The 25852-nt window shown below is 49.0% G+C and overlaps 12 protein-coding genes and 1 non-coding gene across 13 annotated transcripts; 9 read left to right on the top strand and 4 right to left on the bottom strand.

Annotated features, from left to right (window-relative positions):
• Positions 1–79: 79 nt before the first annotated feature.
• L228DRAFT_251188 (CAF1-domain-containing protein) lies at positions 80–2176 on the top strand. The gene is made up of 2 exons (XM_018333505.1): positions 80–804; positions 866–2176. Exons 1-2 carry the CDS (start codon positions 325–327, stop codon positions 1907–1909), a joined length of 1524 nt encoding a protein of 507 aa, XP_018184654.1. The 5' UTR covers positions 80–324; the 3' UTR covers positions 1910–2176.
• Positions 2177–2699: 523 nt separating this feature from the next.
• L228DRAFT_46123 (peroxisomal copper amine oxidase) lies at positions 2700–5490 on the top strand. Its single transcript, XM_018336618.1, has 6 exons — positions 2700–2757; positions 2817–3210; positions 3265–3382; positions 3438–4099; positions 4165–4753; positions 4841–5490. Exons 2-6 carry the CDS (start codon positions 2923–2925, stop codon positions 5230–5232), a joined length of 2049 nt encoding a protein of 682 aa, XP_018184655.1. The 5' UTR covers positions 2700–2757; positions 2817–2922; the 3' UTR covers positions 5233–5490.
• L228DRAFT_234291 (proteasome regulatory particle subunit Rpt2) lies at positions 5293–7418 on the bottom strand. The gene is made up of 4 exons (XM_018330658.1): positions 7281–7418; positions 7140–7205; positions 5948–7019; positions 5293–5888 (listed from the first exon to the last, which is right to left on the bottom strand). The coding sequence occupies exons 1-4, from the start codon at positions 7281–7283 to the stop codon at positions 5638–5640; spliced, it is 1392 nt and encodes a 463-aa protein (XP_018184656.1). The 5' UTR covers positions 7284–7418; the 3' UTR covers positions 5293–5637.
• A 691-nt stretch (positions 7419–8109) lies between these two features.
• L228DRAFT_271364 (ubiquitin conjugating enzyme) lies at positions 8110–8958 on the top strand (the record flags this gene model as incomplete). The annotated part of the gene is made up of 3 exons (XM_018335523.1): positions 8110–8370; positions 8418–8722; positions 8784–8958. 3 exons carry the CDS (start codon positions 8110–8112, stop codon positions 8956–8958), a joined length of 741 nt encoding a protein of 246 aa, XP_018184657.1.
• A 389-nt stretch (positions 8959–9347) lies between these two features.
• On the top strand, positions 9348–11070 carry L228DRAFT_46127 (NAD binding Rossmann fold oxidoreductase). The gene is made up of 5 exons (XM_018336619.1): positions 9348–10018; positions 10083–10178; positions 10229–10626; positions 10678–10765; positions 10812–11070. The coding sequence occupies exons 1-5, from the start codon at positions 9736–9738 to the stop codon at positions 11027–11029; spliced, it is 1083 nt and encodes a 360-aa protein (XP_018184658.1). The 5' UTR covers positions 9348–9735; the 3' UTR covers positions 11030–11070.
• Positions 10911–12160, bottom strand: L228DRAFT_263875 (S-adenosyl-L-methionine-dependent methyltransferase). The gene has a single exon (XM_018334531.1). It carries the CDS (start codon positions 11934–11936, stop codon positions 11112–11114), a length of 825 nt encoding a protein of 274 aa, XP_018184659.1. The 5' UTR covers positions 11937–12160; the 3' UTR covers positions 10911–11111.
• Positions 12161–12639: 479 nt separating this feature from the next.
• On the top strand, positions 12640–12770 carry L228DRAFT_t132. Its single transcript has one exon. It is a non-coding gene; the product is annotated as a tRNA-Met (tRNA).
• Positions 12771–13047: 277 nt separating this feature from the next.
• Positions 13048–14788, top strand: L228DRAFT_285973 (cyclin-like protein). Its single transcript, XM_018336399.1, has 2 exons — positions 13048–13640; positions 13752–14788. Exons 1-2 carry the CDS (start codon positions 13254–13256, stop codon positions 14679–14681), a joined length of 1317 nt encoding a protein of 438 aa, XP_018184660.1. The 5' UTR covers positions 13048–13253; the 3' UTR covers positions 14682–14788.
• A 6-nt stretch (positions 14789–14794) lies between these two features.
• L228DRAFT_251195 (putative ABC transporter) lies at positions 14795–17360 on the bottom strand. The gene is made up of 3 exons (XM_018333506.1): positions 16418–17360; positions 15212–16353; positions 14795–15148 (listed from the first exon to the last, which is right to left on the bottom strand). The coding sequence occupies exons 1-3, from the start codon at positions 17039–17041 to the stop codon at positions 15022–15024; spliced, it is 1893 nt and encodes a 630-aa protein (XP_018184661.1). The 5' UTR covers positions 17042–17360; the 3' UTR covers positions 14795–15021.
• Positions 17361–17607: 247 nt separating this feature from the next.
• Positions 17608–18881, bottom strand: L228DRAFT_234304 (catechol O-methyltransferase). The gene is made up of 3 exons (XM_018330659.1): positions 18614–18881; positions 17790–18557; positions 17608–17735 (listed from the first exon to the last, which is right to left on the bottom strand). Exons 1-3 carry the CDS (start codon positions 18686–18688, stop codon positions 17694–17696), a joined length of 885 nt encoding a protein of 294 aa, XP_018184662.1. The 5' UTR covers positions 18689–18881; the 3' UTR covers positions 17608–17693.
• A 997-nt stretch (positions 18882–19878) lies between these two features.
• Positions 19879–21684, top strand: L228DRAFT_263879 (3-dehydroquinate synthase). Its single transcript, XM_018334532.1, has 4 exons — positions 19879–20276; positions 20329–20375; positions 20434–20874; positions 20923–21684. The coding sequence occupies exons 1-4, from the start codon at positions 19947–19949 to the stop codon at positions 21566–21568; spliced, it is 1464 nt and encodes a 487-aa protein (XP_018184663.1). The 5' UTR covers positions 19879–19946; the 3' UTR covers positions 21569–21684.
• A 527-nt stretch (positions 21685–22211) lies between these two features.
• On the top strand, positions 22212–23486 carry L228DRAFT_285977 (hypothetical protein; the record flags this gene model as incomplete). The annotated part of the gene is made up of 1 exon (XM_018336400.1): positions 22212–23486. One exon carries the CDS (start codon positions 22212–22214, stop codon positions 23484–23486), a length of 1275 nt encoding a protein of 424 aa, XP_018184664.1.
• A 565-nt stretch (positions 23487–24051) lies between these two features.
• L228DRAFT_251198 (hypothetical protein) lies at positions 24052–25594 on the top strand. Its single transcript, XM_018333507.1, has 4 exons — positions 24052–24473; positions 24528–24638; positions 24692–24861; positions 24927–25594. Exons 1-4 carry the CDS (start codon positions 24360–24362, stop codon positions 25354–25356), a joined length of 825 nt encoding a protein of 274 aa, XP_018184665.1. The 5' UTR covers positions 24052–24359; the 3' UTR covers positions 25357–25594.
• The last annotated feature ends 258 nt before the right edge of the window (positions 25595–25852 follow it).

Raw genomic sequence — 25852 nt, forward strand, 5'->3', positions numbered from 1 at the left:
TTACTTCGCTTATGTAAGCAGAAGTGGTGGCCGCCAAGTCCAGCCTTGCATAATTGGACATCAACTGCCGAATACATCTATTGACTGACAACTCCACACGTCGAACTGCCAGCGGAACACGAACAGTCCCCCAGGCTCGCGATTGCCACCTGACGCTGGACACTTTCCATTCAGCACGAAATTCATTGTTCATACGCAGCCCCAACACTCGTCTCGAATCGCTTCCGGCGGGGTCGCGAGTAATCCATTGTCAGGATTCACGAATGCTTCGACCGCCGAAAGACTAGCCCCTCCCTTGAATATTCTAGTACATTGTTTCTCACGATGCCTCCAGCCGTGAGCAGATTCGGTCCGCATAATCTCTCGAGTCCGTTCGCGCACCTTCAGCAACCTCATTTACAGCATCATCCTGCCCATGCGCAGACTTCGGCTACAGCTGGTCTTCCTGCCGCAGCATTAGGTGCCCACCCGAGCTTCGCCCAAGCTGGCTCTGCCGCAAATCTTAATCACTTTGCCCCTCCCACAGCAACGAATGGCTTGGTTGGATTTGGTGGGGGTGGCGGCTTAGCGGGCGGTGGAGGGACGGGCCTTGCCAGTCATGCCGCCCAGATGGGTTTCGCCCATGGGGCAGCGCTGCAACAGCAACAACAGCAGCAACAACAAGCACAAGATGAACTCGGAGCAGGCGTCGCAGATGGCAAGGGTGTATCAAAAGGAAGGATACGAGAAGTCTGGAGGAGTAACTTGGCCCAAGAAATGCAGATTATTCGGGGTTTGGTAGAGAAATACCCGTATATCAGCATGGTACATTTGCCTTGACTCTTCACCTTTTGGTTGCAGGGTTGCTCATTTGCATTCTCTTCAGGACACCGAGTTTCCCGGAATCGTTGCCAGACCAATGGGCACCTTCACCACGAAAGCCGACTACCACTATCAAACATTACGTTGTAACGTCGATCTCCTCAAGATGATCCAACTTGGAATCACCCTCTTCTCTCCCGCCGGCGAGCTCCCTCCCGCACATGCCGCCGAGTTATCAACCGTGAATGGTTCTGGTTATCCAAATAATCTCATCCAGTGCCCATGTACGTGGCAGTTCAACTTTCAGTTTACGCTCCATGACGACATGTATGCCCAAGATTCGATTGAGATTCTTCAAAAGGCGGGAATCGACTTTCAGCTACATGAGAAGAATGGCATCGATCCGCTAGAGTTCGGCTCGCTTCTGATCACATCCGGCTTGGTTCTGCTTGACGATGTACATTGGGTCTCGTTTCACTCCGGTTACGACTTTGGCTACCTCGTCAAAATCATGCTCTGCAAGCCACTGCCGGACGAGGAAGGCGAGTTCCGAGAGCTGCTTACCACCTTTTTCCCCTCAGTGTATGACATCAAGTTTCTCCTTAAACATGTGGCCAAGGCTGGCGCTATCAACAACTCTCCATTGACGCCCGCCGCGACCCAAATCATCACTGGTCTTGGCCAGCGATCTGGATTGCAGGATCTCGCGGACGAATTAGGTGTGAAGCGAACGGGCTCGCAGCATCAAGCAGGTTCAGACTCGCTTCTTACTGGCAAGATCTTTTGGGAAATGCGTCGGGCAATTTTCAATGGTCACATTGATGATGGTCTCATGGGCCAAATATGGGGTCTAAATGGAGTCGGTGCACCGGCGACATCTGCCGTGCTTGGAGCCACGACGGGATCGTCGTTTCAAGGCCAATCGACCCCGAACATGAATGGTGCTACCATTTATCTGAACGGTGCCACGCCCAGTACGCCGAATACCGGCCATGTTGGCCTTGCCAGCACTCCCGTGGCACACGTACAAGGAACAGGAGGCGGTATAGGAGCGCTTACGCCTGGCGGCGGCGGAGGTGTCTTTGGAGGTTTCCAATTTGGAAAATAAACCTCGTTCTCGGCTGCAGCAAGGTTTCTCTATCCCGTTTCATTTCTTGTACATTTCCACATTTTTATCGTTTTCCTGGGGTGGGACGCTAAAAGGCGTTGAGGGTGATCTTAAGGACGCTGTAATTAGGATCTTTTCCTCTTGATCTGCTCGAGACCAGGCGTTTTAGATGCGGCGCTATGATATGTTTTGGGTGTAACTTGTACAGATGGTTGTACCTTTGTCGTCATCTTCTCGATAAACATTGAGCAATTAAGTATTATTGAGATTTCAATCATTGCTTAAGAAACAAGCACATGGCTAATGGTGAAGTGATTCCAATGCTTGGAACGCTGTATCGTCTACTGTGTAGAGCCGTCAAAGGAGACAAATGACTAAGATATTACTAAGGTGTCTCACATGCGTGTCGACCAGTAAAGTACGTTTTGATTTGCAGTGTCACATAAGAATTTTGAATGCATGAATTCATTTCCATTGTACTTGGCTGCTTCTATGCTGCCTCATTCAGGGTAGCCCCACTGTTGATCCCTCGGAATTTGTGATTTTTGGTGTTGCAACTCTATTTCCTTGGAACTGGATTGGACTGCCAGAAGAGGAGAATGGATTGGAGGGACATGGAGACTAAACCATGATAAGAAAACGGATCCGAACTCCACAAGTCGGATGCAGCCATATAGGCCAGCTCTTATCGGATGGCTATCAACCACACGGCTGAGGGGTCCCGATTGGACTGGAACTTGGCATGGAGGGGTTCAAGATAATGAGGCATGTTCAAGATATCGAGGGAGGAGGAGAACGGGGAAGTGTTCGACCAAAGAAGTGTTCTTGTACTACATGCTTTCCTACAGGTATATAGCAATTGAAGTTCCCTCGCCTTGGAAGATTCCAAACTGACAGGAAACTGAAGAGCTCCTATTCACGTTTTAATTCTCATTGAGAAGCCCAAAGAGTAGGAGGTAAACGTCCAATTGCTCTGTGACGACTCTCGGTTCTTTGTTATTCAATACATACAAATGGCTACTCTTCACCCTCTTGACCCTCTCACCACCCAGGAAATCGAAAAGGCAGTGGGCTTAGTGAGAAAGGCTCATGGATCTCTTCACTACAATGCCGTCACCCTCTGGGAGCCTCGCAAGGCCCAGTTGATGGCCTGGCTGGCTGACCCAGAGAAGGACCCTCGTCCTCACCGAGTGGCCGACGTCGTGGCCATTGGAAAGGGTAGCAAGGTCTACGATGGCCTCGTTGATCTGAACGAGGAGAAAATCATCAAGTGGGAACTCACAGAGGATGTGCAGCCTCTGGTAAGTCTCTAATTTAGACGGTGATACGGATCCTTGGTGGCTGACGATATTTAGATTACAATGGAGGATTTACAGATTGTCGAGCACGTCGTTCGAAAAGACCCCAAAGTCATTGAACAGTGCGAAATCCTTGGTATCCCCAAGGAGGATATGCACAAGGTTTATTGTGATCGTATGTGGACACTTTTAGATGCCCTCTGCGCGACCTGACACTAACTTCACTGCAGCTTGGACAATTGGATACGATGAGCGATTCGGCAGAAAGATCCGCCTGCAGCAGGCACTTATGTACTATCGGCCACACATCGACGACAGCCAGTACACCTACCCTCTAGACTTTTGTCCAATTTTCAACGCAGACACGCATGAAATCATTCACATCGATGTGCCTCCGGTTCGACGGCCCTTGAGCAAGGCCCCACCGAACAACTATCACCCCGCTTCAATTGAAGAGAAGGGTGGCTATCGAACTGACCTTAAGCCTCTCAACATCACTCAGCCTGAAGGCGTGTCCTTCAAACTCGACGGCCGAACTATTGATTGGCAGAAATGGAAATTCCATGTCGGTTTCAACTATCGTGAGGGTATTGTGTTGAGCAACGTCACTTTCAATGATAAGGGCGAGGACAGACCAATCTTTTGGAGAATCTCCTTGACCGAAATGGTTGTTCCATATGGCAATCCGGATCACCCCCACCAGCGCAAACACGCTTTCGACCTTGGCGAGTACGGTGGTGGCTACATGACAAACAGCTTGAGCCTGGGATGTGACTGCAAAGGCGCGATCCATTACATGGATGCTGCCTTTGTGAACAAAGCCGGCGAGAGCTACGATATCAAAAACGCAATATGCATACACGAGGAGGATGCAGGCATTCTCTTCAAACACGTATGTGCCATCTGCAACCCCTACATGCTCTTTCATCCCAAACTGACGCGATCATCTCTCTTTAGACTGATTTCCGAGACGAATCTGTAATTGTCACTCGTGGAAGAAAACTTGTCATCTCGCAGATTTTCACCGCCGCCAACTACGAATACTGCGTATACTGGATTTTCCACCAAGACGGAACAATTCAACTCGAGATCAAATTGACTGGTATCCTGAATACGTATGCCATGAACCCTGGCGAGGACACCAAGGGCTGGGGCACCGAAGTATACCCCGGAGTGAACGCCCACAACCACCAACATCTCTTTTGCCTGCGGCTGGACCCTAACATTGACGGCCCGAACAATACCGTCTTCCAAACAGACGCTATGAGAGGCGCTGGAGAAGTCGGCAGCGCCGAGAACAAGTACGGCAATGCTTTCTACGCGCACAAAACTCCGTACAAGAAGGTGTCAGAGGGTATTGCCGACTACGACGGCAGCACAAGCAGGACGTGGGATATGGCTAACACGAACAAGCTGAACGCTTACAGCCATAAGCCTGTCAGCTATAAGCTCGTGAGCCGAGAGGTCCCGCCGCTCCTCCCCAAGCCTGGAGGTCTGGTCTGGAAGCGCGCTGGCTTCGCCAGACACGCTGTTCACGTTACGCCATGTAAGCTTTTTTTTTTCCCTAATCCAGAGCTTCGGCTGCTCTGCCTCGTTCGCTCTTGATGTGATTCTAATGTCTGACGATTTTTAGATGACGACGAGCAAATCCATCCTGCTGGCCGCCACGTGCCTCAGACGTCGGGAGAGCCGTCCAAGGGGCTGCCCGAATGGATTGGAGACGGTAGCGCCAGCATCGACAACACGGATGTCGTGCTCTGGCATACCTTTGGCCTCACGCACTTCCCTGCACCGGAAGATTATCCCATCATGCCCGCAGAGCCCATGACCTTGCTTCTCCGGCCCCGTCACTTCTTCCTCCGAAACCCAGCCCTGGACGTTCCCCCCAGCTACGCCAGAACGCCGAGCCAAATCAAGGGCCTATCAAACGGCGTCACGGATGCCACGGACAAGATGAGCACGTTGGCTTTTGAACCCACCACTAATGGAGCAAAGACTAACGGCTCATGTTGCAATGGATCATAAGAGGTTTTTTCTAAACGCTTTTCATTACTTAATTTGAGGAGCTTTTATTTTTCTCAGGATCCTCTGTTTCAGCGATTTCATAAAGTTATGACATGTACATAGACCATTTTACGCATATTTACCGCATTCTATGATTCAATATTATTATTTTTTGGATAATTTCCACAGGGGCGAAACATTAAGCAGTGTTTTGTGACACCAATCATCAGACCTGGGAATGATGTGATTACAAACCCAGAAACCACGAGATGAGCAACATGCATCAACATTGGCACGATAGAAGAAAGTCATACAAGATCAAGGATGCAATTGAAGTTGTACAAAGTGTCTAAAACAAATTCCGCGCAATACCTAGCCGCTGAACAATTGTAACAAGATTCATGATTAACTGCGCATCGCCATAACTTAGAGATACAAGCCCTCGGGTTCGCCTTCGCTCTTCGTCTTCATGACTCTCTCGCGAGCAGTCCTGAAGTCTGCCATCTGCACCCTCATTCTCCGCTCGCGCAGGGCCATCAGACCGGCCTCGGAACAGATGGCCTTGATATCGGCACCCGACAGGTCATCCTTTTGTGCGATAAACTCCTCCAAGTCGACATCATCGCCGAGAGACATCTTCGAGGTGTGCAATGTGAAAATCTTGCGCTTGGTGTTCTCTGTTTACACAGGTTAGCATTCGCAACGTTTCGGGAAACATGCGGAAAAAGGAACTTACGGTCCGGGTTCTCAAAGAGAATCTTTCGGTCGATACGACCAGGACGAATCAAGGCAGGGTCAAGGGTCTCAATCTTGTTGGTGGCCATGATCACCTTGATATCTCCGCGGTCATCGAAACCATCGAGCTGGTTAAGAAGCTCGAGCATAGTTCGCTGAATCTCGCGCTCGCCTCCAGAAGTGGACTCGTAACGTTTCGTACCGATGGCATCAATCTCGTCGATGAAGATAATCGAGGGAGCGTGCTCAGCGGCAACTTGGAAGATTTGTCGCACAAGCCGAGGTCCATCACCCAAGTATTTCTGGATCAGCTCACTGCCGACAATTCGAAGGAAAGTTGCACTGGTCTGGTTGGCAACGGCCTTGGCCAGTAGAGTCTTGCCTGTTCCAGGACCACCGTACAGAATGACACCCTTGGGCGGTTTGATACCCATCTCTTCGTACAACTCGGGATGCAGGAGAGGCAGCTCGACTGCTTCTCTGACTTCCTGAATCTGTTGCTCCAATCCACCAATGTCTGCGTATGACTCTGAAGGTGCTTTATCCAGCTTCATGACTGACACCATTGGGTCGGCATCGTCGGTCAGGACACCAACAACGGAGACGGACTTGTGATGTAATAGGATGCTTGCACCCGGCTCGAGAAGGTCCTTGTCGACAAAGGACATGATTGACACGTAGTATTCAGGGCCAGTAGCGCTCGAGACAATGGCGTGATCATCATCAATCATCTCTTCCAAGGTGCCGACACCCATTGGACTGCCGCGCATGTCGTCGACCCGACCCCTTTCGTCTGCATTTCGGTCTAGAGCATCAAGCTCGCCGCCAGCAGTTGAGGGCGCATTGTTTTGCTGTGTCTTTGCCTTGCGGATTCTTTCCTGGTTCTCAACGTACTCCTCCTCCAAAAGTAGGTGGTCGTGGACACGCTGCATGCGCAGCAACCGCAGTCGGCATCGTGCAGTTGGGTAGACGGACGGAAGTTTGGCCGAAGCATTCGGTCCAGCCTGCTTTCTCTTCTTTCTACCTACACGGGTAGTCGGCTGCGGCGGAGGCTCATACTTAGGCTTATCCTTCTGTATCAGATACGTGAATTAGCATTTGAGCGCCAGCAGTGAAACAACGAGCACTACGGCACTGTGCCGCATCGTCGCCGGGAGGCAGAAGTATGAGTTATCAAAGTACAAAATTCATACCTTCTGGTTGTTCTTGTCTTTGCCGTCACCTCCGGGAGGACCGCCAAGATTCGATTGATTCGCTCCCTGTAGAAAAGATATGCTATTAGCTTCATTTCAAAGCAAGCTCAGGCGGCGTTATTTGTGATGGATTTTGCATACCATGATCACTCGAGGCGCGACCGTTGAACTGCCTGCAACCTATGTGATATAAGGAGAATGTGGAATAGAAAAGAAACGTTGTTTCTTCAAAGATGGATGGATCTTTGATAGGATGACGAAGTGAGGATGGCGATGAGCTCTGGGCCGTCTACTACAATGATGGACCTTACGTACCGCGCAGTCCTCCGTACAAGACGGTATAAGATTATGTAATCCGATAACGGGAGCTTCTAGTCACGTGATGAAATGCTTAAAATGGTCCGTGCTGTTCTTGTCTCTCATTGGTCAGAGAGCTTACCGCCCAGTTGGTGAGAGACACGTCGGGGGAACTCGAACTTATTTGGCAGACAAGTGTAAAAGTGAGGCTTTCTGCCTGCTCGTGTGCTTAACTTCCTTCTCGCGGGGAAGAGCAGAATTATATCCTTAAACATATTTATTCACTAGTAGACAGCTGCCGATAAACTTGGAGGCTCATCAAAATCTCCATATTATATATCCCCCTCTCTTAGCTATCCTCCTCACACTTCCTGGCCCCGCTGCACCCGGGTGACTCAGCTCTTGCCAACCCGACTGCTGAAGCATCCCCAGGTTTTTTACTGACATTCGAGTTGTAGGCTCGGTGGAGGGAAACGATTTATTCGTCCTGGATTTCTTTCTCCCCGTCGCCGTTGGTGCCTTTTTACTCGTCTCGGTCGAGTTTTTCGTCTTTCTGAGAACGGAGTCTATACGTAGAGAGGCGCCGTCGAGCTCTTCAAACTCTTGAAACTTATCTCACTGCATATACTGCTCTTTGATTGCGTCCGATCGTAAAACGCTCAGTTTATTCGGCATGTCGTCTAACCGGGCTCGTCGAGTAGCGAAAGAAATCGCGGACATACGCGCCGATACATCCTCCAACGTCTTCGCCGAACCTCACGGGAATGGTGATGATCTTACCCACCTCAGGGGCAACTTCAAGGGGCCACCAGGCACTCCGTATGAGGAAGGCATATACCATGTTGACATTAGAATACCAACGGAGTATCCTTTCCGACCCCCAGTCATGAAATTTGAGACCAAGGTCTGGCATCCAAACGTCAGCAGCCAAACAGTAGGTTACCTCTCGTGGAATCCAATGCCTCTTGTTAATTTTCTCAGGGTGCCATCTGTCTCGACACACTCTCCTCCGCATGGTCCCCCGTCCTCACTATCAAATCCGCCTTACTTTCGTTACAATCCCTTCTCAGCACGCCTGAACCCAAGGACCCTCAAGATGCCGAGGTTGCTGGCATGCTGATGCGTAATCCCAAGGAGTTTGACCGTGTGGCACGGGAGTGGGCGGTGAAATATGCTGGAGCCCCAAAGCGAGAGCGTGGGGAGGGCAGCGGTGGGGCGACGGGCGAGACCTTGAAGCAAAGAGAGCGCAAGTCAAAGGAAGAGGAAGAACGGGAGCGGCTAGCAGTGTAAGAATTTGTCTTTCTTCCGTGTAGTATCGCTGCTATAAATTGGCTAAATGTTGCGCAGGTACAAGGGATACAACAAAGACCTTATTGACCGATTCGTCAATATGGGATTCGACGTCGACCGTGTGGTTTCGGCATTTGAATATGTGGGAATTGACAGGATGAACGGCGAAGATTATGAGTTAGAAGAGGCCTACATGGGCGATATCACTGCAAGGCTCCTGGGCGAGCCCTGAACACAAGCCTAACGAGCCGATCATTATTACGCATTACCATTCGAAAATACGACCATATCTCATGGAAATATTTCAAGCACATCACTAAGGGCTTACACTTCATAGGTTCAAGCTGAGAGAGGCTTGGCATCGAGGTCGGGAGATGAAATAGGACGGATAATGTACTCATTTTCTGCAATGCACTGAGGCGTTGCATTTCTCTTCCATTGCATATCACACTTTTTTTTATTCTATCAGTCTAAATTTTTTTTATGACTCATCTATTGCCCCTGCAAGTTTAATGGGTAAATGGCCAAATGCCGTGCTAAATCGCTCTGTAGCTGCCGTGTTCACAAAATCCAACATTATTATTATTATTATTTTGTACTCTTCATGGGAAAATCTCGGGAATAACGTGGCGTCGCGTGGACCTGCTTCTTTATAATGTGCCTTACTGGATTCAGTCGTCACTCCGCAAGTACCAATACGCGATGACGCCTCCAGAACGAAACCCCCACTATCGTCATAAGCTACGAGCCCTTTTGAGGACAACCAGAATCGTAAAGCGTGGGGGTATTTGGCAATTGTGACCCACCAGGAAAGATATCTTCAATTCGCAATTATCGATTTATCAGCCCATTTTGGTGAGAGCCATTTCGTTCTTCATTTGTCAGCGAATTATTACAAGAGGATCGCTTCCCCGCAGCCTGAACGTGGGGTCGTCGCTGTCAAATATCTACCTACTTTCTGTCGCCTAGACAATAAAACAAACATTCAACTTCTCCGCAAATCGCAGTCATGGCGCCCAATACTTTCAATGTCGGTGTTGTTGGCTATGGCATGTCCGCCAAGGTGTTCCATATTCCCCTGATTACGTCGCTCCCGGAGCTCAAACTGTACGCCATTGTACAGCGTCATCCCAAGCCCGAGGATGATGCGGAGAAGGACCACCCAGGTATCAAGAGCTACCGCTCCACTGAGGAATTGGTCAAAGATCCCGCAGTGGATGTGGTGGTGATTACGACCGTTCCAGAGACTCATTACTCTCTGGCATCGCTGGCTTTGGAAGCCGGAAAGCATGGTGCGTGAGGCGCACACATACCGTTTCGTCGTTAAATTGTTCTTGGTTAACATTCTGCAAACAGTCGTTATCGAAAAGCCTGTTACATCAACATCCGAAGAAGCTGACAAGCTCATTGCCTTGGCGAAAGAGAAGAAACTTCTTCTTACAGTCTACCAGAGTGAGTAAGCCTTTCAGGGTAATGAGATGATCAGCAGCTAAATTTCACAGACCGTCGTTGGGATGCCGACTTCGCTACCCTCACGCACTTAATAAAGTCCGGTGCTCTCGGCCGCGTCGTTGAATTCGAATCGCACTTTGACCGCTTCAGGCCAGAAGCCCCATCTACCGGAAGCTGGAAGACTCAGGCCGGTCCCGCCAGCGGAGCAATCTATGATCTTGGTGTTCACCTTCTCGATCAAGTCGTCTTCGCGCTTGGCTTACCAAAGAAGATTACTGGATTTGTCGGGATTCAAAGACAGGGTGAGACGGGCGGCTTCGAGGACGCTTGCACGGTTTTGCTGCACTATGACGGCGGCGTGATGGCTACCGTGAAGGCTTCTGTTATCAGCCCCGAAGAGAAGCAATTAAGATTCTGGGTGAGAGGCGACAAGGGCAGCTACAAGAAGGTGTGCATACCAGCTGAACAGAGAAATGTGACACCTCTAACTGCTGATTAGTACCACATGGACGTCCAAGAAGACCAATTGAAGGCGGGCAAGAAGCCTGGAGACTCTGGATTTGCCCTTGAGCCCAAGGAAAACTATGGTTTGTACCACGAGATCTGAATAGAGAGCAATTCTAACTTCTTCAGGCGTCCTGACCTCCGCGAAAGACGGAAAAATTGTCAGCGAGGCTTATCCCACCATCGATCCACCAACGTACGTTGAGTTTTACAGACAATTAGCCCAGGCTCTCAGTGGCCAAGGGGATGTTCCGGTTAAGCCCGAGCAGTCTCGAAACATTATCAAACTGATTGAGCTTGCAAAGGAGAGCTCTCGGGAAGGCCAGACTCTTCCGGCAAAATTGTAGAAATTCTTATGACGAAACCATATAGACGTGTAATTATCGGCGACGCCATTTTTTAATAGAAATACCTGGACCCTATCTATGCTCAGCTCAATTTCTTTCTCCCCACAGCTACATATAGGAATAATCGACTGTAGATGGTATCGCCACCTTTTGACAATTTTTTGACTTCGTTGAGAAATTCTTTTTTCGCTTTGTCGATGGTATCCGTAAGTTCAAAGCAACGAAATGCGGGCTTGTCGATCACAGAGTCAAACCATTCTCCTGCTTCTTTGACCTTGAAGTCATCGCCATCGTAGCTTTCCGTCCTGAACAGGTTGTCAATCACAAGTCCTGCTTCTCTCATCAGTTTTGGTAGTGACTCTATCGAAGAAACCCAGCTCCTGTAATATGCTACTGGCCGTCTCAATTTAATGCCGACCTTTTCCATGATTGACCCGTATATTAAAGAGTCCTCGCTAGGAACATCGATGATAAGCTTCCCACCGGGCTTCAAATATGATGTCCAATGCTTGATTGCCTGTGCCGGATTATCCAGCAGCACAAGAGCAGACGAGCAGGTTATACGGTCGAATCCTTTCGCATTTTCGGGTTGCAATCCAGCAACTTTGTCCAAGTTCCGAATATCTCCCGTAAGAAATCGGACATTGAGGCCATCAGCCGGCTTCTGCCGCGCTACCCAAAGCATTCCCTCACTTATATCGACTCCAACGACTGATCCGTCACTGCCCACTTGCTGAACTGCTGGAAAACTGACGAGGCCTGTTCCACACGCTAGATCAAGGACGGAGTGCCCAGGTTGTATGTCTGACCATTGTACAAAGTCGCGCGCATGTCTGGGATGAAAGGAATCTTCGTATTTGCCGCTACGGGCATTGTACATGTCCTTTGTCGTTTGGACACTGGACATCTCGGCCGAGGGTCCACTCCAGCAAGAAACGCAATTTAGACTCGGTCACTCGGGAAACAGGACGAAGCCCGCATGCGGATATTTTGCTCGACGACAGGGGAGGCTATCGAACGGAGTTGAGGAATTGTAGACACAGCTGCCACCATATAAAATTTCCGCAAAACGTCGGAATTGGTGTTTCATTCATTTTTTTTTAATCAGTGGAATATTTTGAGGGTTATGAGTGATACGCTGTAATGCGAGCATGAGTAGGTGTTGATTTGTAATGCCGTGTTTGGTCATCACCCGAAGAGGCAGCTAAACATCCATGCAAATTTGACGAGGCATCAGGGCTTGTTCTTTGCCCGTTTACTAATTGCATTTCAAATGCAGGGTCCAGTGAAAGCAGATTGGATAATCTCTGTGTTCAAGGCCATGAGGTCATGAGTTGGTGGAGTAGTTATATACATGCTCAGTCATAGCTGGTTCGGCCAAATTGATGCAAAGCCACAAGCATGACATTCCGCAGATTCTAAAATATCTCTTTAAAAATTCTTAGCTACAAATTTATACTACGTAAGGTGGTTTTGCAGCCGCAGTGGAAACAGGCCGTGGAAATAAAACTACGACTACGTAGAAATGCATCGTCCTGCCATACGCCGACATTGCCTCACCAGTTTGGCTGATCATAATGCAAATTATAGCCCTCATTTATCATCAATTAGTCTCGATGGTCTAGTTGGCTAGGGCGCCGGTCTCATAGGCCTGGTATCAAAAGGTACCAATCACGCCGTGATTAGCTTGTCCACAAGCTGAGTGATCCGGAGATCGGGAGTTCGATCCTCCCTCGAGACATTTTTTGCCTCATCTACCAATAGCTATGCTTTCGGAGAATTCTTTTATTCTTTTTTTTTCTCCTATTGTCATCATTGCATTGTGCATATTTCTTTTGCACTTTTTAATCTACCCTTTCTTAGTTGGGATCTTTTAGAAAATTATTTTTCTCATAATTATATAGATCTTGAGATTTGCTAACCCGTAGAAATATTTCAAGGTTGAAGGTCTAGATGTTAGAAACCAATGAAAATACTATGAAATATCGATTTAGTTGTAATAATTGTCACTGGATTCTAATCTTTTTCTATTGTTAAATCAATTTAATTATATCATCATCACATTTATTTCAGTTCACAGCTAATTTGCTCATTCTGAGCCAGGACAGGTAAACAGTTTCGTCACCACCCAACCTCGGAGGTCGTCACAGCTTCAAGCGACATCTTTGTGTGTAGAGTCCACCACATTGACGTCTGGATCTCTCTGTCATCTAGGACGCCGACCATGACAGAAGACGAAGCATACCGCACATCTACGCAATATCGACTATGGTCCTTTACGCCTGAAGCGCTCGCTTCTCTGCGATCCACGACGAATGCGCTTGCTGCGGATCGAGTGCGAATCGCGATAAAGCGGACGCGGGAGGCCAAAGCATTGTCTACAGACACTGGCAGCGGCAGCACCAGCGAGACCGAGACAGCAGCAACAGCGGCAGCCAAGCAGCAAAATGGAAGAGGAGAATCAAATGGAACAGCAACACCTTCTTTCAACAAGGAAGCCGACCAGGAAATCGAATGCCTGACGGTCGAAGAAGAACAGAAGCTGATCGGCTTCTACTGCGTGCGCGCAATGGAGTTGTCGGACTTTTGCAACTTTCCTACCAACGTCAAGGTACGTTTCTGACCGTCTATACCACTATTCTTCCCCGATCGCAAAATATATACTGCTCCACCAAGTCACATATGCTGTACATGAAAGAAACTCAAGCCATGACATTACCAGGCAACCGCCGTGCAATTCCTCAAACGGTTCTACCTCTCCAACTCCCCAATGACATACCACCCGAAATCCATCATGCCGTCGGCAGTCTTCCTCGCCACCAAGACCGAAAACCACTATACCTCGCTGCGCAGCTTCTCCTCGAAACTCGGATCGAAAGTTACCCCGGACGATGTGATTGCGCCGGAGTACCTCGTCACCCAGGGCCTGCGGTTCACATTTGACGTGCGGCACCCGCTGCGCGGACTGGAGGGGGGCTTCATGGAACTGCTCGCGTTGGCAGAAGGCAAGGGTGTTCCGCTGGCGGGGCGAGGGGAGCGACGGAGCCCGCAGGAACTACAAGCCGAGATGCAGAGACAGGTTGGGGCGGAGAACGCGGCGGGTCTGACGGTCCGGATACGCACAGCGCATGGCAAGGCCAAGGAGATACTGAAGACGGCGGCGGTGTTGACGGATGCGTATTTCCTGTACACGCCGTCGCAGATCTGGCTGGCGACGCTGCTGCGCGTGGATGAACCGCTGGCGATGTATTATATCGATACCAAGTTTCCTTTGGCGATTACTGCTAGTAGCGGTAGCGGAGTCCAGGGTGGTGGTGGTGGTGATGATGGTACATCGATGACGATGAATGCGGTGGTGGCGGAACTCAAGGCGAAGCTGGTGACTACGCTACGTGCGTGCGCGACGCTGCTGGCGTCTACGACTGCGACGGTGTCTCCGTCCAAGGAGGAGTTTGCGGAGCTCAAGCGCATTGACAAGAAGCTGTATGCGTGTCGGAATCCGGAGAAGATTGATATAGCGGGTCTGAGTCGAGGGCCGAAAAGAGAGGGTGCGAGTTCAGAAGAGGAGCAGGCGGCGAAGAAGAGAAAGTTCGAAAGGGAAAAGGCAGATCAAGAGGCAGCGGACGTATTCGGGCCAGAGTTGAAAAAGTGATATCCCTTGAGCGAAAGTAAATCTATCGAGCATGACATGCATGGCGTTGGCGTACTTGGGGCACGAATAATGGAGTTTTCACATAATAAAAGCAGACTTTTGCGGACATTTTACTAGCTTCAGCAAAGAAATTATTTTTTAAAATGTCATCAATTTTTAAATTGATCAATCTAAACGCCTCTACTGGGTAAAATAAAACATCCCAATGCGGATTTGTTCAACGCATGATTCTCGGCGCGTGTCTAGATAAAGGGATATACACACGGACGACATCATCGTCCGTGTCGACTTTTAATGAGCAGTTTCTCCAACATCATCATATCTCATGTCTCGAAATAAATTAGACAGCACCCTTCTCAATCATCTTCTTCCGGAGGTGGTTCTTGTATTGACCAATACTGCCGTCCCATCGGGTAACCGTCTTGTTCTCGCAGACCATAATGTCCTTGGCAATCTTGTCAAGCAATCTAAGAGGTGATTAGTAAAATGGTCACAAAAAAAAAAAGCAGAGATTGAGCGCATTTGCTTACCTGAAGTCGTGAGAGACGACAACAACACCACCGCTGAAGGCGTTGATGGCGTCGGCCAAACTGTCAATGGTGGGAATATCAAGACCGTTGGTCGGCTCGTCGAGCAAAAGCATGTTTGGTCCGTCAATGGCCAACAGAGCGAAGACGATTCTGCTCTTCTGACCCTCAGACAGAGTACCCATCAAGGCGGTCTGGGCCTCTCCGGTCAGACCATAACGGCCGAGCTGCTGACGCCAGTACTGGTAGTCCTGAGACTTGAAACCATACTTGTCGCGCACAAAGTCGAGAGCGCACTTGGTGAGATCGAGCTGATCAGCAGAGTGCTGGCTGTAGATACCCAACTTCAAGTGGGTGTGACGAGAGACGTTGCCGGAAGTGGGGGAAAGGTGACCGGTCATGATACGAAGGAGAGTCGACTTGCCGACACCATTGGGGCCGACAAGAGCAGTACGGGAATCCATGTCGACACCCAAGTCGAGATGCTCATACAAGTTGTCCTCGGCCTTGCCAGAGTATGAGAAGGTAACATCATCGAAGGAAAGGACGGGAGGGGGAAGCTTCTCGACATCGGCAAAACGGAAGGTGAAGACCTTGTCCGGCTGCACAGGCTGGATGAAGCCATCGGCCTCCATCTTGTCCAGAATCTTCTGACGAGACTTGGCTTGACGGACAAGATTGGCATAAGTACCGGCGGAAGCAATGAACTTCTTGATGTGCTGAATTTCTTCCTGCTGCTTGGCGTACGCCTTCATCTGGTTCGTCTCCTGCTCGGAGCGAGTCTTGTGGTAAGAGTCGTAGTTACCACCATAGTAGAGGAGCTGCTTCATGCGCATGTCAATCATGTTGGTGCAGACACCGTTGAGGAAGTCCATGGAGTGAGAGACGAGAACCAATGTACGGTCCCACTTCTTCAGATACTCTTCCAGCCACACGCACGCCTCGAGGTCAAGATGAGCAGTGGGGTCGTCCAAAAGAAGCAATGAAGGCTTGACGAAGAGGGCCTTTCCAAGGGCCACACGCATACGCCAACCACCAGACATGTCCTTGGTCTTCTTGTTGATGGTGTTCTTGTTGAAACCGAGACCGGTCAAGATCAAGGAGGCACGGGTGTGGAAAGTTTGAGGGTCCATGGTTTCCATGCGCTGCAACTCGTCAGCAACTTGTTGCATTCAACCGCAAGACAAAAAAAAACGATTTTCGTCTTACCTCATAAAGGTCTTCAAGGATAGGGCTTTCAGGACCCTCATTTTCGAGAACCTCTTCGGCTTGTCTCTCAAGACGAGCCAACTCGTTCTCTGCCTCCCTGACAACCCAGTCAAGGGCACCAAAATCGGTGGGGGGAGCACCTTCGTTCAGAAGGTAGATATCAATGTGTTCGGGGACAGGGAACTCTCGCTTAGAGATGGACTTCAGAAGGGTGGACTTGCCGCAGCCGTTCTCACCCAAAAGACCATATCTTCTGCCATAGTTGAGTTCGAGAGTGCTGTCGTTGAAAAGGACCTTGCCGTGGAAGACCAAGGAAGCGGAAGTGATTTTGGCATCACGGCTGGCAGGCAGAGAAGCCAGCACACCGGTGGTAACACGGTCGGAGATACCTTCGTCGTCTTCCTGCAGGGTCAACTTCTTGATACCCTCAAGCTTCGCAGCCGAGGTTGCTGGCTGTTCAGACTCGGGAAGGGGGTTGCCATCGGCGTCAAGCAGAGGCTCGTCACCGTTGACAGAAGAGGCCTTGGAGGCGGCCTTGGAAGACAGTCTGGAAGTGGTGGTCTTCTTCTTCTCACCACCGTCGGCACGCTTGGCCTGACGAGCTGCTTTGGAGGCTGAAACCATCTTTAATGCGTTGTGGAGTACAAGCAACGAAAGAAAGAGGGAGGAGTAGACTGTGTCGTGGGTGTAGGTTGAAAAAGGCGAATTGGGTGGGGTCGTAATATAGCCTTATCGATTGGCGTGGCGGTCCAGCGCCCTTAAGATTTTTGCGAGGAAAAAAGCTGGAAATGACGTTGTGGGAAGGAGGGAAGGAGGAGGAAAGGAATAAAAATTTGAATGCTGCAAGAGTTCTGCTCTGCAAAACCCCCTCTTTTTTTCAATTATTTGGAAATGAAGATAAAAAGGACGAAGGAGTCTTCGAATGCCTTTGTCGTATTGTTTTTAAAACCCAATCGTAAAAGACTTTTTTTTCTCTTTTCTTTCTTCTTGTTGGCCAACCATGACATCACGTGACGAGTTTGCCACTGGGCACTTCGGTTGTGTGCGGTCAGGGGGCTTGTACCCGCTACCGGTCCCTTTGGCTTTCAGCTTTTCCCCGATGCCACCAAGGCACCCAAGGTTTAACTATAACTCCGAGTACTTTTAGGGGCGAAACGGAGAATATCGGATGAATATCCAAGGATGAAGCTCGGCCGGGGTAGAACATTCAATTTCTGACGACTCTAAATCTCTGATGATTTGAATAGATATTCCACTATCACTCTACAACACAATGTTATATCTCCTCCCTTATACACCTTGTAATCTCGATGCCATCCTGTGGGAAAGGTCAGTCGAAGCTTGGCTAGCCCAGCGAGTCATTATGACTTACAGGCTCTCCGGTGGGTTCATAACTTGGCACAAGACGACTCTCGTAAACAAGCTTTGGATTCCCTTTGACTGAATCGTCAAATTTTTCGTTGCCTTCGCGGTTCGAATATTGATGTGATGTCCTCTCTGCAAACCCTGCATTGAAATTCTGCATAGTCTGGCCACTTTGAAGTGCGCCCAGTTTTGCTTCAACAGTACTACGGACATACTCCAGGTATGGTGGATTGCCCGGCTTGATGACGTTGTCGGCTGCTAGGATCGAGCCAGGTTTCACGAGGCCAAGCTCCTCACACAGCTTGAGATCAGTCGTATAGGCAGGTTTGTAATGATCCAGAAACATCAGGTCAATATGTTGCAGTCGACGCTCCGAATGCAATCGCCGCAACGAATCAGCGCTCGGCCCAACCACAACTTTGACGACATCACTCAAACCCGCGAGGTCGACAAGTGACAAGATCACCGCACCAAACACTGGATCTCGCTCAAGGCTGAAATACCGCTTGCCTCCAGCTTCACGCAAAGCTTCACCAAATAGAATTGCAGAGTAACCCACATAGCCACCTAACTCAACCATGACTGTCGGCCGGCTTTCTGAGATGAGCCTTGTCACAATTTTGCCCTTATCCTCCCCCACATTCATCAGATATCTTTGGGTTCGGGCGTATTCGTCGATGACTTTCAGGACTCCTTTTGGCTTTCCCCGAATCTCAGATACAGACGGATGATTGTATACAAATCGAAGCAATTCGGTCTCCCGACCATCATCAAACTTCCATGCTCGTCAGCTTCAAATCATTGCCAAAATTTCAAAGACGCACAACTCACAAAGCTACCGGTACCCTTCTTGACGTATGCCTTTTGTGAATCAAACGAAGAGGTCTCGCTGGTTGACGCAGCCATACTGTTTATGCAAGTTTGGTGGATAAGCTTGAGCCAAAATTATTCTTGAGAAACAACTACTGCTAAAATATCCGAATAGTAAACCCAAGTGTAGGGCAAAACATCACATGACAGAATGCTACTAGACGTATGTTTACATTAATCGAGAAGATGCTCCCTTCTCAAACCAATTGGCATTGACAAGACATGGTGAGCTGGAGAGATTGTTATGACTCCAGGAAGATTGTGGGGGAGTTGGAGAGATCTGGACACTTAACCAGATTTAGGATAGCGAGGGGCGCCAAGAGTGACGGTCAAGATGATGATTTCATCCTTAATTCAGGAACAACACTCCTGTCTTCTCACCACCCCAAAACACGGCTCTAAATGTTAATGTCATTATGAGCCCAAAATAAATAGAGCTGTCTATTACGTGATTACACTGCCTTGGTCGAGAGCCTCATAAACTAATGGACTACGCAGATGGTACAGGGATCTTCGGCCATGGGTTGCCCCAGCGAGGTCGTCTCATGAAGTCACGTTGCTCTATGTCTGGCATAGTATCACTTATTATACAAAGGCGCCCCTGGTTTAGCACAAATTGGTGCTTCGACGGTTCATTCTGAGTTGGATCTACCCGGCGAGATCTGACATGGCCTGATCTCCTTTCCAAACCGATGGCGCAATTCATCCCCTTGCGGGGTTCAAAAATTTGAGGTGACGCCAACGATTATCCCATGGGGAATCAAACGCAATTCATGATCTTGCTTCCTTAGCTCACATTGGCTCAAACTCAACATGGCATGCCTGTTGCGCCTTCAGTTCAATGACCTTTCCAACTACACCAATCAGAACCATAGCAGTGTTCACATGTGTGTGCTACGCTAGGAAACAGCGTAAAACCTAGTATCCGAGTCGTCCTGTGCGTGACTGGATTTGCAAAATGGAGGCAGCAGCTTATACAGTTACGGGAGGGCACTTGGTGTAGCACGAGCTTCCGTGCTCCAAGTCTGCTGGTCGCAGAACCTTGACTTGATTGCGGGGAAATGGCCTTGTTTTCCCAAACTTTCGTTTCACCATTCATGGCACTAATTCTTTGTCAAAAGAAGCAGATTCGGATGATGCGAGTGATGTGGTAATAGACGCTCGAATTGACGTGTGCTCCCACATTTCTGGTTCCCAAGGATGAATCTTTCATGATTTATAAGACGCGCCTTTTCATTGAGAATTTGTTTCATTTGCAAACGGATCGCATATTTCGCTTCTTTCTTTATGCACCATGTCAGACCTCAAGGCGTCAGTTACAGCGACCAAGGCTGGCTTTCATGTTGAAGGCTTCGAGAAGATTTCGTACGATTTCACGTTCCTCGATGGCGTATTTGATCCTCGCAATGAACATCTTGCCAACCTATACAAACAGTGGGGCCGAGCTCTCGCTGTCATGGACTTGAACGTCCATAACCTCTATGGGCAACAGTTGGAGAAGTATTTTGATCACTATGGACTTACACTCAAGGTCCACAAGACGAGAATCGGGGAAAAAGCGAAATCGATAGAAACGTTATTGAGCATTGTCGACTCCATGAATGAATTTGGTATTTTCCGAAAGGTAAGTGTGTCGTTCATTGGCAACCCAGAAGGTCTGGAACTAATTAAACAAGGAACCAGTATTGGTTGTTGGCGGAGGCCTGGTAACCGACGTCGCCGGGTGAGTATATCTATTTACTCTCTCATTCGACACGCTTGCTGATAATGTATGTCGATAGCTTTGCATGCGCTGCCTACCGCAGGAATACCAATTACATTCGAATTCCTACCACAGTGATTGGCTTGATTGATGCCTCGGTCTCAATCAAGGTGGCTGTGAACTATGGGAACTACAAGAATCGTCTAGGTGCATATCATGCTCCAATGCATACCTTCTTGGACTTCACTTTCCTTCGGACGCTACCAACTGCTCAGGTTCGGAATGGCTTTGCTGAGCTTATCAAGATTTCTACTTGTTCGCACCTACCGACCTTTGAGCTTTTGGACAGATTCTGCGAGGAAATTATCCAAACGAAATTTGGTCGAGCAAACGGAGCCTCCCCAGCAGTGCGCGAAGCTTCTGATATGATAAACCGCGATGGAATCCACGAAATGCTGAAGCTTGAGACTCCGAATCTTCATGAGATTGGATTGGACAGAGTGATTGCGTATGGTCATACGTATGGCTAAACTGCTTGTCCTTGGTTTTCATCAGCTAACATGTGTAGATGGTCTCCGATGCATGAACTTGTTCCTGACGTTCCGTTGAGACATGGTCACGCTATTTCTATTGACATGGCGTACTCTGCGACGCTAGCGAACAGTCGAGGCCTCATTTCTGACGATGAGCACACCAGACTTTTACGCCTGTTCTCGCGCGCAGGGCTATCAATGGACCACTTTCAATTCGATGAGCAGTTGCTCGAGAAAGCGACCGCAGCTATCCTCCGTACACGAGATGGGAAACTGCGCGCTGCTGTACCACATCCACTCGGATCATGCATCTTTTTGAATGACGTGTCGACCGAGGAGATGAAGGCAGCTCTGAGGCGCCACAAGGCTCTCATGAAAGAGTATCCCAGACATGGTGAGGGTATCGAAGCGTTTGTGGACGCGAGCGATACAGGTTACGCTGAGGATGGCCAAGTCGAGACGTCTAAATCCTCGATTGCCGCAGCCGGCCATGACGGAATCAATGGCATTGGAGATCAATCCCATAGTTCCGCTGACGGCAATCTCATCGACGGCCAGAAGATTCCGAGAGACAACGTCATCAATGGTGGGCCGTCTCGTGGTTTGAACAACCCTATCAAAGATAACATCAAGGGGATGCGCCCGGAAACGAAGAGCTTGACAGATGGAATCAAGGCGTAAATCACCATGTAGTAGTTGTATCGTAATGAAAGCACGAACGCATATTTATCTTAGAGAGACGTAGAAAAAGACAAAAAAAAAGTTAACAAAGCTATCGATTACTAGGATATACACCGAGTACTTCCAAGCGATTTAATGTGCGTTTGTATAGAGAATAGAAATGTTGTCCATATCCTCAGTCTCGACATAGAATGATTTCTTCCCAAAATCTACTGGAATACCTATGCCTACCAGATGCACTGATTTGTAGTCATCCCCGCAAGATACTATATATATTGCGGTGTGTTGGGTTCGTCAAAAATTGTCATGACGTATTACACCTCAATGCCACGTCCATCCTTTCAGGTAAACAACGTTTGCAATTTCTTGGTTATATCTTCGCACCTGAAAGTCCATATGTAATCTGCAGCTTAGAGCGCAGGTTCATGAAACAAAGATGCTGTCGCACGACTCGCCATGGCATCGACATTATTTTCAAAATGCCGCCCTGATATTCTTGAGTGTTTTGTTTCTTCCTTTCGATACTTTTGTTCTATTTTTGAGCTATGCATTGCATTTCACCTTTACGTTTGTTTTGAGGCGCAATGAAGGCAAAAGCAAAGTCCCCTCCGTTCCTTGTACCGTACTTATCACCGGCGTTGGCATGGCAAAAGGATTGGCACTCGCCCGCATCTTCCATCGAGTCGGACACAAGGTCATTGGAGCGGACTTTGCCTCAAATGGCATATCGGCCAGTGGCAGATTTTCAAGGGCTTTGTGTGGATTCTATACGTTGACCAAGCCTGTTGACAAGGCCAGCTCAGAACAGTATGTGCAGGATCTTATCGCAGTCACAAGGAAAGAAGGGGTAGATCTTTGGGTGAGCTGCTCTGGAGTTGCGTCTGCTGTGGACGATGGGATTGCAAAAGAAGTGGTAGAGAGGCATACCAAATGCAAAGCGATTCAGCATGATGCCGAGACTACACGAATGCTCCACGAGAAGTACACCTTCATCGAGGAGACGAGAAGCCTGGGGTTGACTGTTCCAGAAACGCACATTGTGACTTCTCACGAGAGTGTAATGGCTATTCTGCGGGATGCCGACAAGAAGAGATATATTATGAAACCAGTCGGAATGGACGATGCGAATCGAGGAGATATGACACTTCTTCCTCGCGCTACAGCAGATGAAACAAGCCGGCATTTGTCGAATCTCGCCATCTCGGAAGATCAACCATGGGTGCTGCAGCAGTTTATTCGCGGAGGAGAGTATTGCACGCACGCACTAGTCATCAACGGCCATGTTGAAGCGTTCGTTGCCTGTCCATCCGCAGAGCTGCTCATGCATTACGAAGCCCTCGATGCAGGCTCGGCGATAAGTCAGGCAATGCTTCGGTTCACTCAAGAGTTTGTTCGGAGAGCAGAAGGATCCATGACAGGCCATCTTTCGTTCGATTTCTTGGTTCAATCTAATGTGACGAAGAAGGGCTCCGAAGATATTTTGTATCCCATTGAATGCAATCCTCGAGCGCATACTGCTGTTGTGTTGTTTCGGGGCTTAGACACCAAGCTTGCTGAGCGGTACCTGCTCTGTCTTTCTCCAGGCGTCGTTTCATTGAACGGCCATGATAATACACCTCTGATTCCACGTCAACCGCTACAATATTATTGGGTTGGCCATGACTTGGTCAGCTTGATTTTACAACCTTTATTTCGCTTTTCGACAGGCACTGCTCGTACGGGCGACACGTTTTATGGCGTTGCTCTCTTCTTGCAACGGCTGGCCACGTGGAAGGACGGCACGTATGAAGTTTGGGATCCATTACCATGGTGGTGGTTATACCACGTGTACTGGCCGGGGCAGTTTCTGAGCGCCATCCTGCAGCGGCAGAAATGGAGCCGGATTAATGTGAGCACGACCAAAATGTTTGCTTGCTAGCGGCAACATAGCATGTCATTTGATAAAATACATGTGTTATCACTTCATTTTATGGCATTGAGGACTAGAAGGAAGCATTGCACATAGCAAAGCCGGGTTATTCATGACATATTTAGTGAAGCATCAAAAGAAGTAACCATAACCGTGAGTTGCTCTGTGATTGTTGACAGGCTTTGGGTGCTGACATCATGGCCTTTAGAGGACTGTCGGTTACCAGTTCATGTCGAGTCTAGCCGGATTAGCGGAAATGAAAACAACAGCCAGTCAAGGGTCCTCAGCAGGATAGAACCGAGAGAGATACATTGTGTTCTGGATTGAAGGGCATAAAACACACGGCTATAGTTGAGAGCTGGGCGAATGATATATTCCAATTGGCGAAACACTCAAGCACAGCGAAGAAGAAAGTGCAGGGGGGCATGTCATCGGGGTGGCTGATGCTATTTTAAACCACTAAAGGCTGAGGGAGAAAGATGATTGGTTGCTATGATGGATCTGCCTGACAACAGTGACCACCAGCTTGCGCGTTGAGAGGCTGCGGACGTGAGACCCAAGTACTCAGCATCAACACAGCCTCTCGCCGTCTTCTTTCTTCTTTAATCGGCACAGCACCCGTCACGAGTCTAATTACAACAATTATCCTACTTGTACGACTACAACGACGGTCGGCTTACACGGGAACTACTGTGCATCTGCAACCCTCCAAATTTCAACCATCACCCGCTCAGCCTTGCTTGACTGCCTCTTCGTTACATATACTGCCGGCTGTCCACGTCTCTGAACTCACATTTCATCGAACAAATTCAAGTTCCTAGTTTCATTCCACATCACTCCGTCGCGATGCGGCTACCCTTGAGCTATGTGCAGCTCAGCAAAATGGCTCTGCATATTGCGCAGGCCGTCATCATCTTCGTTTCGTGGGCCGTCACAATAGCAATTTTTACGCAGAGTAGTACCACCGACGGTCGTACAAAATGGTTCTTTACTCTCGTACGCAGTGTCTAGTCCCCTCAAACTCCAAACTTGCTGCTAACGCCATCGTAGTGTTGGTTGAGCATCCCAGCGCTCATCTATTTGACCATGGTGCCCATGTGGTCACGAGCGAGGCGATTCGCAAACGCATACGCTTATGCAGCGATTGATACAGTATTTGCCGTAAGTACGATTCTCTCGATCACAAAATTATCGTCGCTCATGTTGCAATTTAGATCTTCTGGCTGTCGGCAGCCATCGCAGTCGCAACCTGGAACAGTAGTGGCGAGTCTGAAGGAGCCAAGAAAAAGAAGAAGAGTGATGCCAGCTGTGCCACTTTTGCATATGGCTCCGAGACCACCTGCAAACTCAGCAAGGTCACTGTGGGGTTCGGCGTTGTAGTCTTGTAAGTCTTCGAAGCAAGTCTCAGAAAATGCAAGCCGAGCAATTTGTTGATTACTCTTTTGTTAGCATCTTCTTCGCGGTAACGGCTGCGATATCAATTTATGGCGCCATTTATTATCGCAAGAACGGCACCCTCCCGGGCGACGAGCCCCAACCCCACGATCCCAACTCGATTGAAAACCAAACAAAAGACGCATTCTCCACCAATACGTTTGATGACGATGACAATGACATTATCAAGCCCGGCCACGTCAGCGCACACGAAGGAGACGACTATGCACCTCTGCACCAGAATGAGGCGGACGACTACCAACTGCCAAGTCGACGACCGGACTGGCAGCCAGAGCCATACAGCGGCGGATACGGAGATCTTCACTCGGCAGAGGAGGACCGAATCCGTGGAGCCGCCAGCGTCGAGCCCGATGGCTTTGCGCCCAGTGGACACGTCCACTTTCCGGATGCCGACTATAGCTATCGCGGAGCGGGAGGAGCCTGATGACGCTACAAACAAAGAAACAATCTAGCAGCAGCTGATACCCTCTTTTCTGAATATCGCGGAATATGTAAAGAATGCGCCTTGGTATTTGATGTTTGTTTTTCAGCACAGCCATTTGATATTAGGTTCAGACAGCGGAGCATGTCGTTGTAGCAGAGCATGGAAAGGGTGTGCACAAACCAGCCAGTAGTGACGAACAATTACGAATAGATAGAATGATAACTGTCAATATATGCATTTATTAAAATTATTAAAAATCCCACTTGTTGATATTCATATGTGTACTGGATGAGCAATTGAAAGTGTCGCGGCAAAACAGCCAGCCGTGAGTTTGGGACCGGGACCATTCGGGGAGGTCGGAGATCACAAAGTCCGCCCCGACCGGCCTACCTGACAGTTGGAGCATCACCAAGCAGTCAACTCGAACATTTGTCCTTTTGGCCGCTTTGTTCTCCACGCTCCTCCACTCCACAATATCCACCACACTTGCTTTACG

This window comes from Xylona heveae, assembly GCF_001619985.1.
Source record: "Xylona heveae TC161 unplaced genomic scaffold L228scaffold_14, whole genome shotgun sequence".
NCBI classification, from domain to species: Eukaryota; Fungi; Ascomycota; class Xylonomycetes; order Xylonales; family Xylonaceae; genus Xylona; species Xylona heveae.

What these genes read in the sequence shown, in the direction of transcription:
- L228DRAFT_251188 (XM_018333505.1), top strand. Translation starts at nt 325, where the DNA reads ATGCCTCCAGCCGTGAGCAGATTCGGTCCGCATAATCTCTCGAGTCCG. An exon ending in AATACCCGTATATCAGCATG is followed by an intron (nt 805 to 865) that starts GTACATTTGCCT and finishes CATTCTCTTCAG; the next exon opens with GACACCGAGTTTCCCGGAAT.
- L228DRAFT_46123 (XM_018336618.1), top strand. Translation starts at nt 2,923, where the DNA reads ATGGCTACTCTTCACCCTCTTGACCCTCTCACCACCCAGGAAATCGAA. An exon ending in GCACAAGGTTTATTGTGATC is followed by an intron (nt 3,383 to 3,437) that starts GTATGTGGACAC and finishes ACTTCACTGCAG; the next exon opens with CTTGGACAATTGGATACGAT. An exon ending in CAGGCATTCTCTTCAAACAC is followed by an intron (nt 4,100 to 4,164) that starts GTATGTGCCATC and finishes ATCTCTCTTTAG; the next exon opens with ACTGATTTCCGAGACGAATC.
- L228DRAFT_263879 (XM_018334532.1), top strand. Translation starts at nt 19,947, where the DNA reads ATGTCAGACCTCAAGGCGTCAGTTACAGCGACCAAGGCTGGCTTTCAT. An exon ending in AATTTGGTATTTTCCGAAAG is followed by an intron (nt 20,277 to 20,328) that starts GTAAGTGTGTCG and finishes TAATTAAACAAG; the next exon opens with GAACCAGTATTGGTTGTTGG. An exon ending in GTGATTGCGTATGGTCATAC is followed by an intron (nt 20,875 to 20,922) that starts GTATGGCTAAAC and finishes TAACATGTGTAG; the next exon opens with ATGGTCTCCGATGCATGAAC.
- L228DRAFT_234291 (XM_018330658.1), bottom strand. An exon ending in AAGACAAGAACAACCAGAAG is followed by an intron (nt 7,020 to 7,139) that starts GTATGAATTTTG and finishes TATCTGATACAG; the next exon opens with AAGGATAAGCCTAAGTATGA. An exon ending in TCTCTTTGAGAACCCGGACC is followed by an intron (nt 5,889 to 5,947) that starts GTAAGTTCCTTT and finishes CTGTGTAAACAG; the next exon opens with AGAACACCAAGCGCAAGATT.
- L228DRAFT_285973 (XM_018336399.1), top strand. Translation starts at nt 13,254, where the DNA reads ATGACAGAAGACGAAGCATACCGCACATCTACGCAATATCGACTATGG. An exon ending in ACTTTCCTACCAACGTCAAG is followed by an intron (nt 13,641 to 13,751) that starts GTACGTTTCTGA and finishes TGACATTACCAG; the next exon opens with GCAACCGCCGTGCAATTCCT.
- L228DRAFT_251195 (XM_018333506.1), bottom strand. Translation starts at nt 17,041, where the DNA reads ATGGTTTCAGCCTCCAAAGCAGCTCGTCAGGCCAAGCGTGCCGACGGT. An exon ending in TCCTTGAAGACCTTTATGAG is followed by an intron (nt 16,354 to 16,417) that starts GTAAGACGAAAA and finishes GACGAGTTGCAG; the next exon opens with CGCATGGAAACCATGGACCC. An exon ending in GTCGTCTCTCACGACTTCAG is followed by an intron (nt 15,149 to 15,211) that starts GTAAGCAAATGC and finishes ATCACCTCTTAG; the next exon opens with ATTGCTTGACAAGATTGCCA.
- L228DRAFT_263875 (XM_018334531.1), bottom strand. Translation starts at nt 11,936, where the DNA reads ATGTCCAGTGTCCAAACGACAAAGGACATGTACAATGCCCGTAGCGGC.
- L228DRAFT_234304 (XM_018330659.1), bottom strand. Translation starts at nt 18,688, where the DNA reads ATGGCTGCGTCAACCAGCGAGACCTCTTCGTTTGATTCACAAAAGGCA. An exon ending in AGAAGGGTACCGGTAGCTTT is followed by an intron (nt 18,558 to 18,613) that starts GTGAGTTGTGCG and finishes CGAGCATGGAAG; the next exon opens with TTTGATGATGGTCGGGAGAC. An exon ending in ATGAACCCACCGGAGAGCCT is followed by an intron (nt 17,736 to 17,789) that starts GTAAGTCATAAT and finishes CCTTTCCCACAG; the next exon opens with GATGGCATCGAGATTACAAG.
- L228DRAFT_46127 (XM_018336619.1), top strand. Translation starts at nt 9,736, where the DNA reads ATGGCGCCCAATACTTTCAATGTCGGTGTTGTTGGCTATGGCATGTCC. An exon ending in TTTGGAAGCCGGAAAGCATG is followed by an intron (nt 10,019 to 10,082) that starts GTGCGTGAGGCG and finishes TTCTGCAAACAG; the next exon opens with TCGTTATCGAAAAGCCTGTT. An exon ending in ACAAGGGCAGCTACAAGAAG is followed by an intron (nt 10,627 to 10,677) that starts GTGTGCATACCA and finishes ACTGCTGATTAG; the next exon opens with TACCACATGGACGTCCAAGA.
- L228DRAFT_251198 (XM_018333507.1), top strand. Translation starts at nt 24,360, where the DNA reads ATGGCTCTGCATATTGCGCAGGCCGTCATCATCTTCGTTTCGTGGGCC. An exon ending in CGATTGATACAGTATTTGCC is followed by an intron (nt 24,639 to 24,691) that starts GTAAGTACGATT and finishes GTTGCAATTTAG; the next exon opens with ATCTTCTGGCTGTCGGCAGC. An exon ending in GGGTTCGGCGTTGTAGTCTT is followed by an intron (nt 24,862 to 24,926) that starts GTAAGTCTTCGA and finishes CTCTTTTGTTAG; the next exon opens with CATCTTCTTCGCGGTAACGG.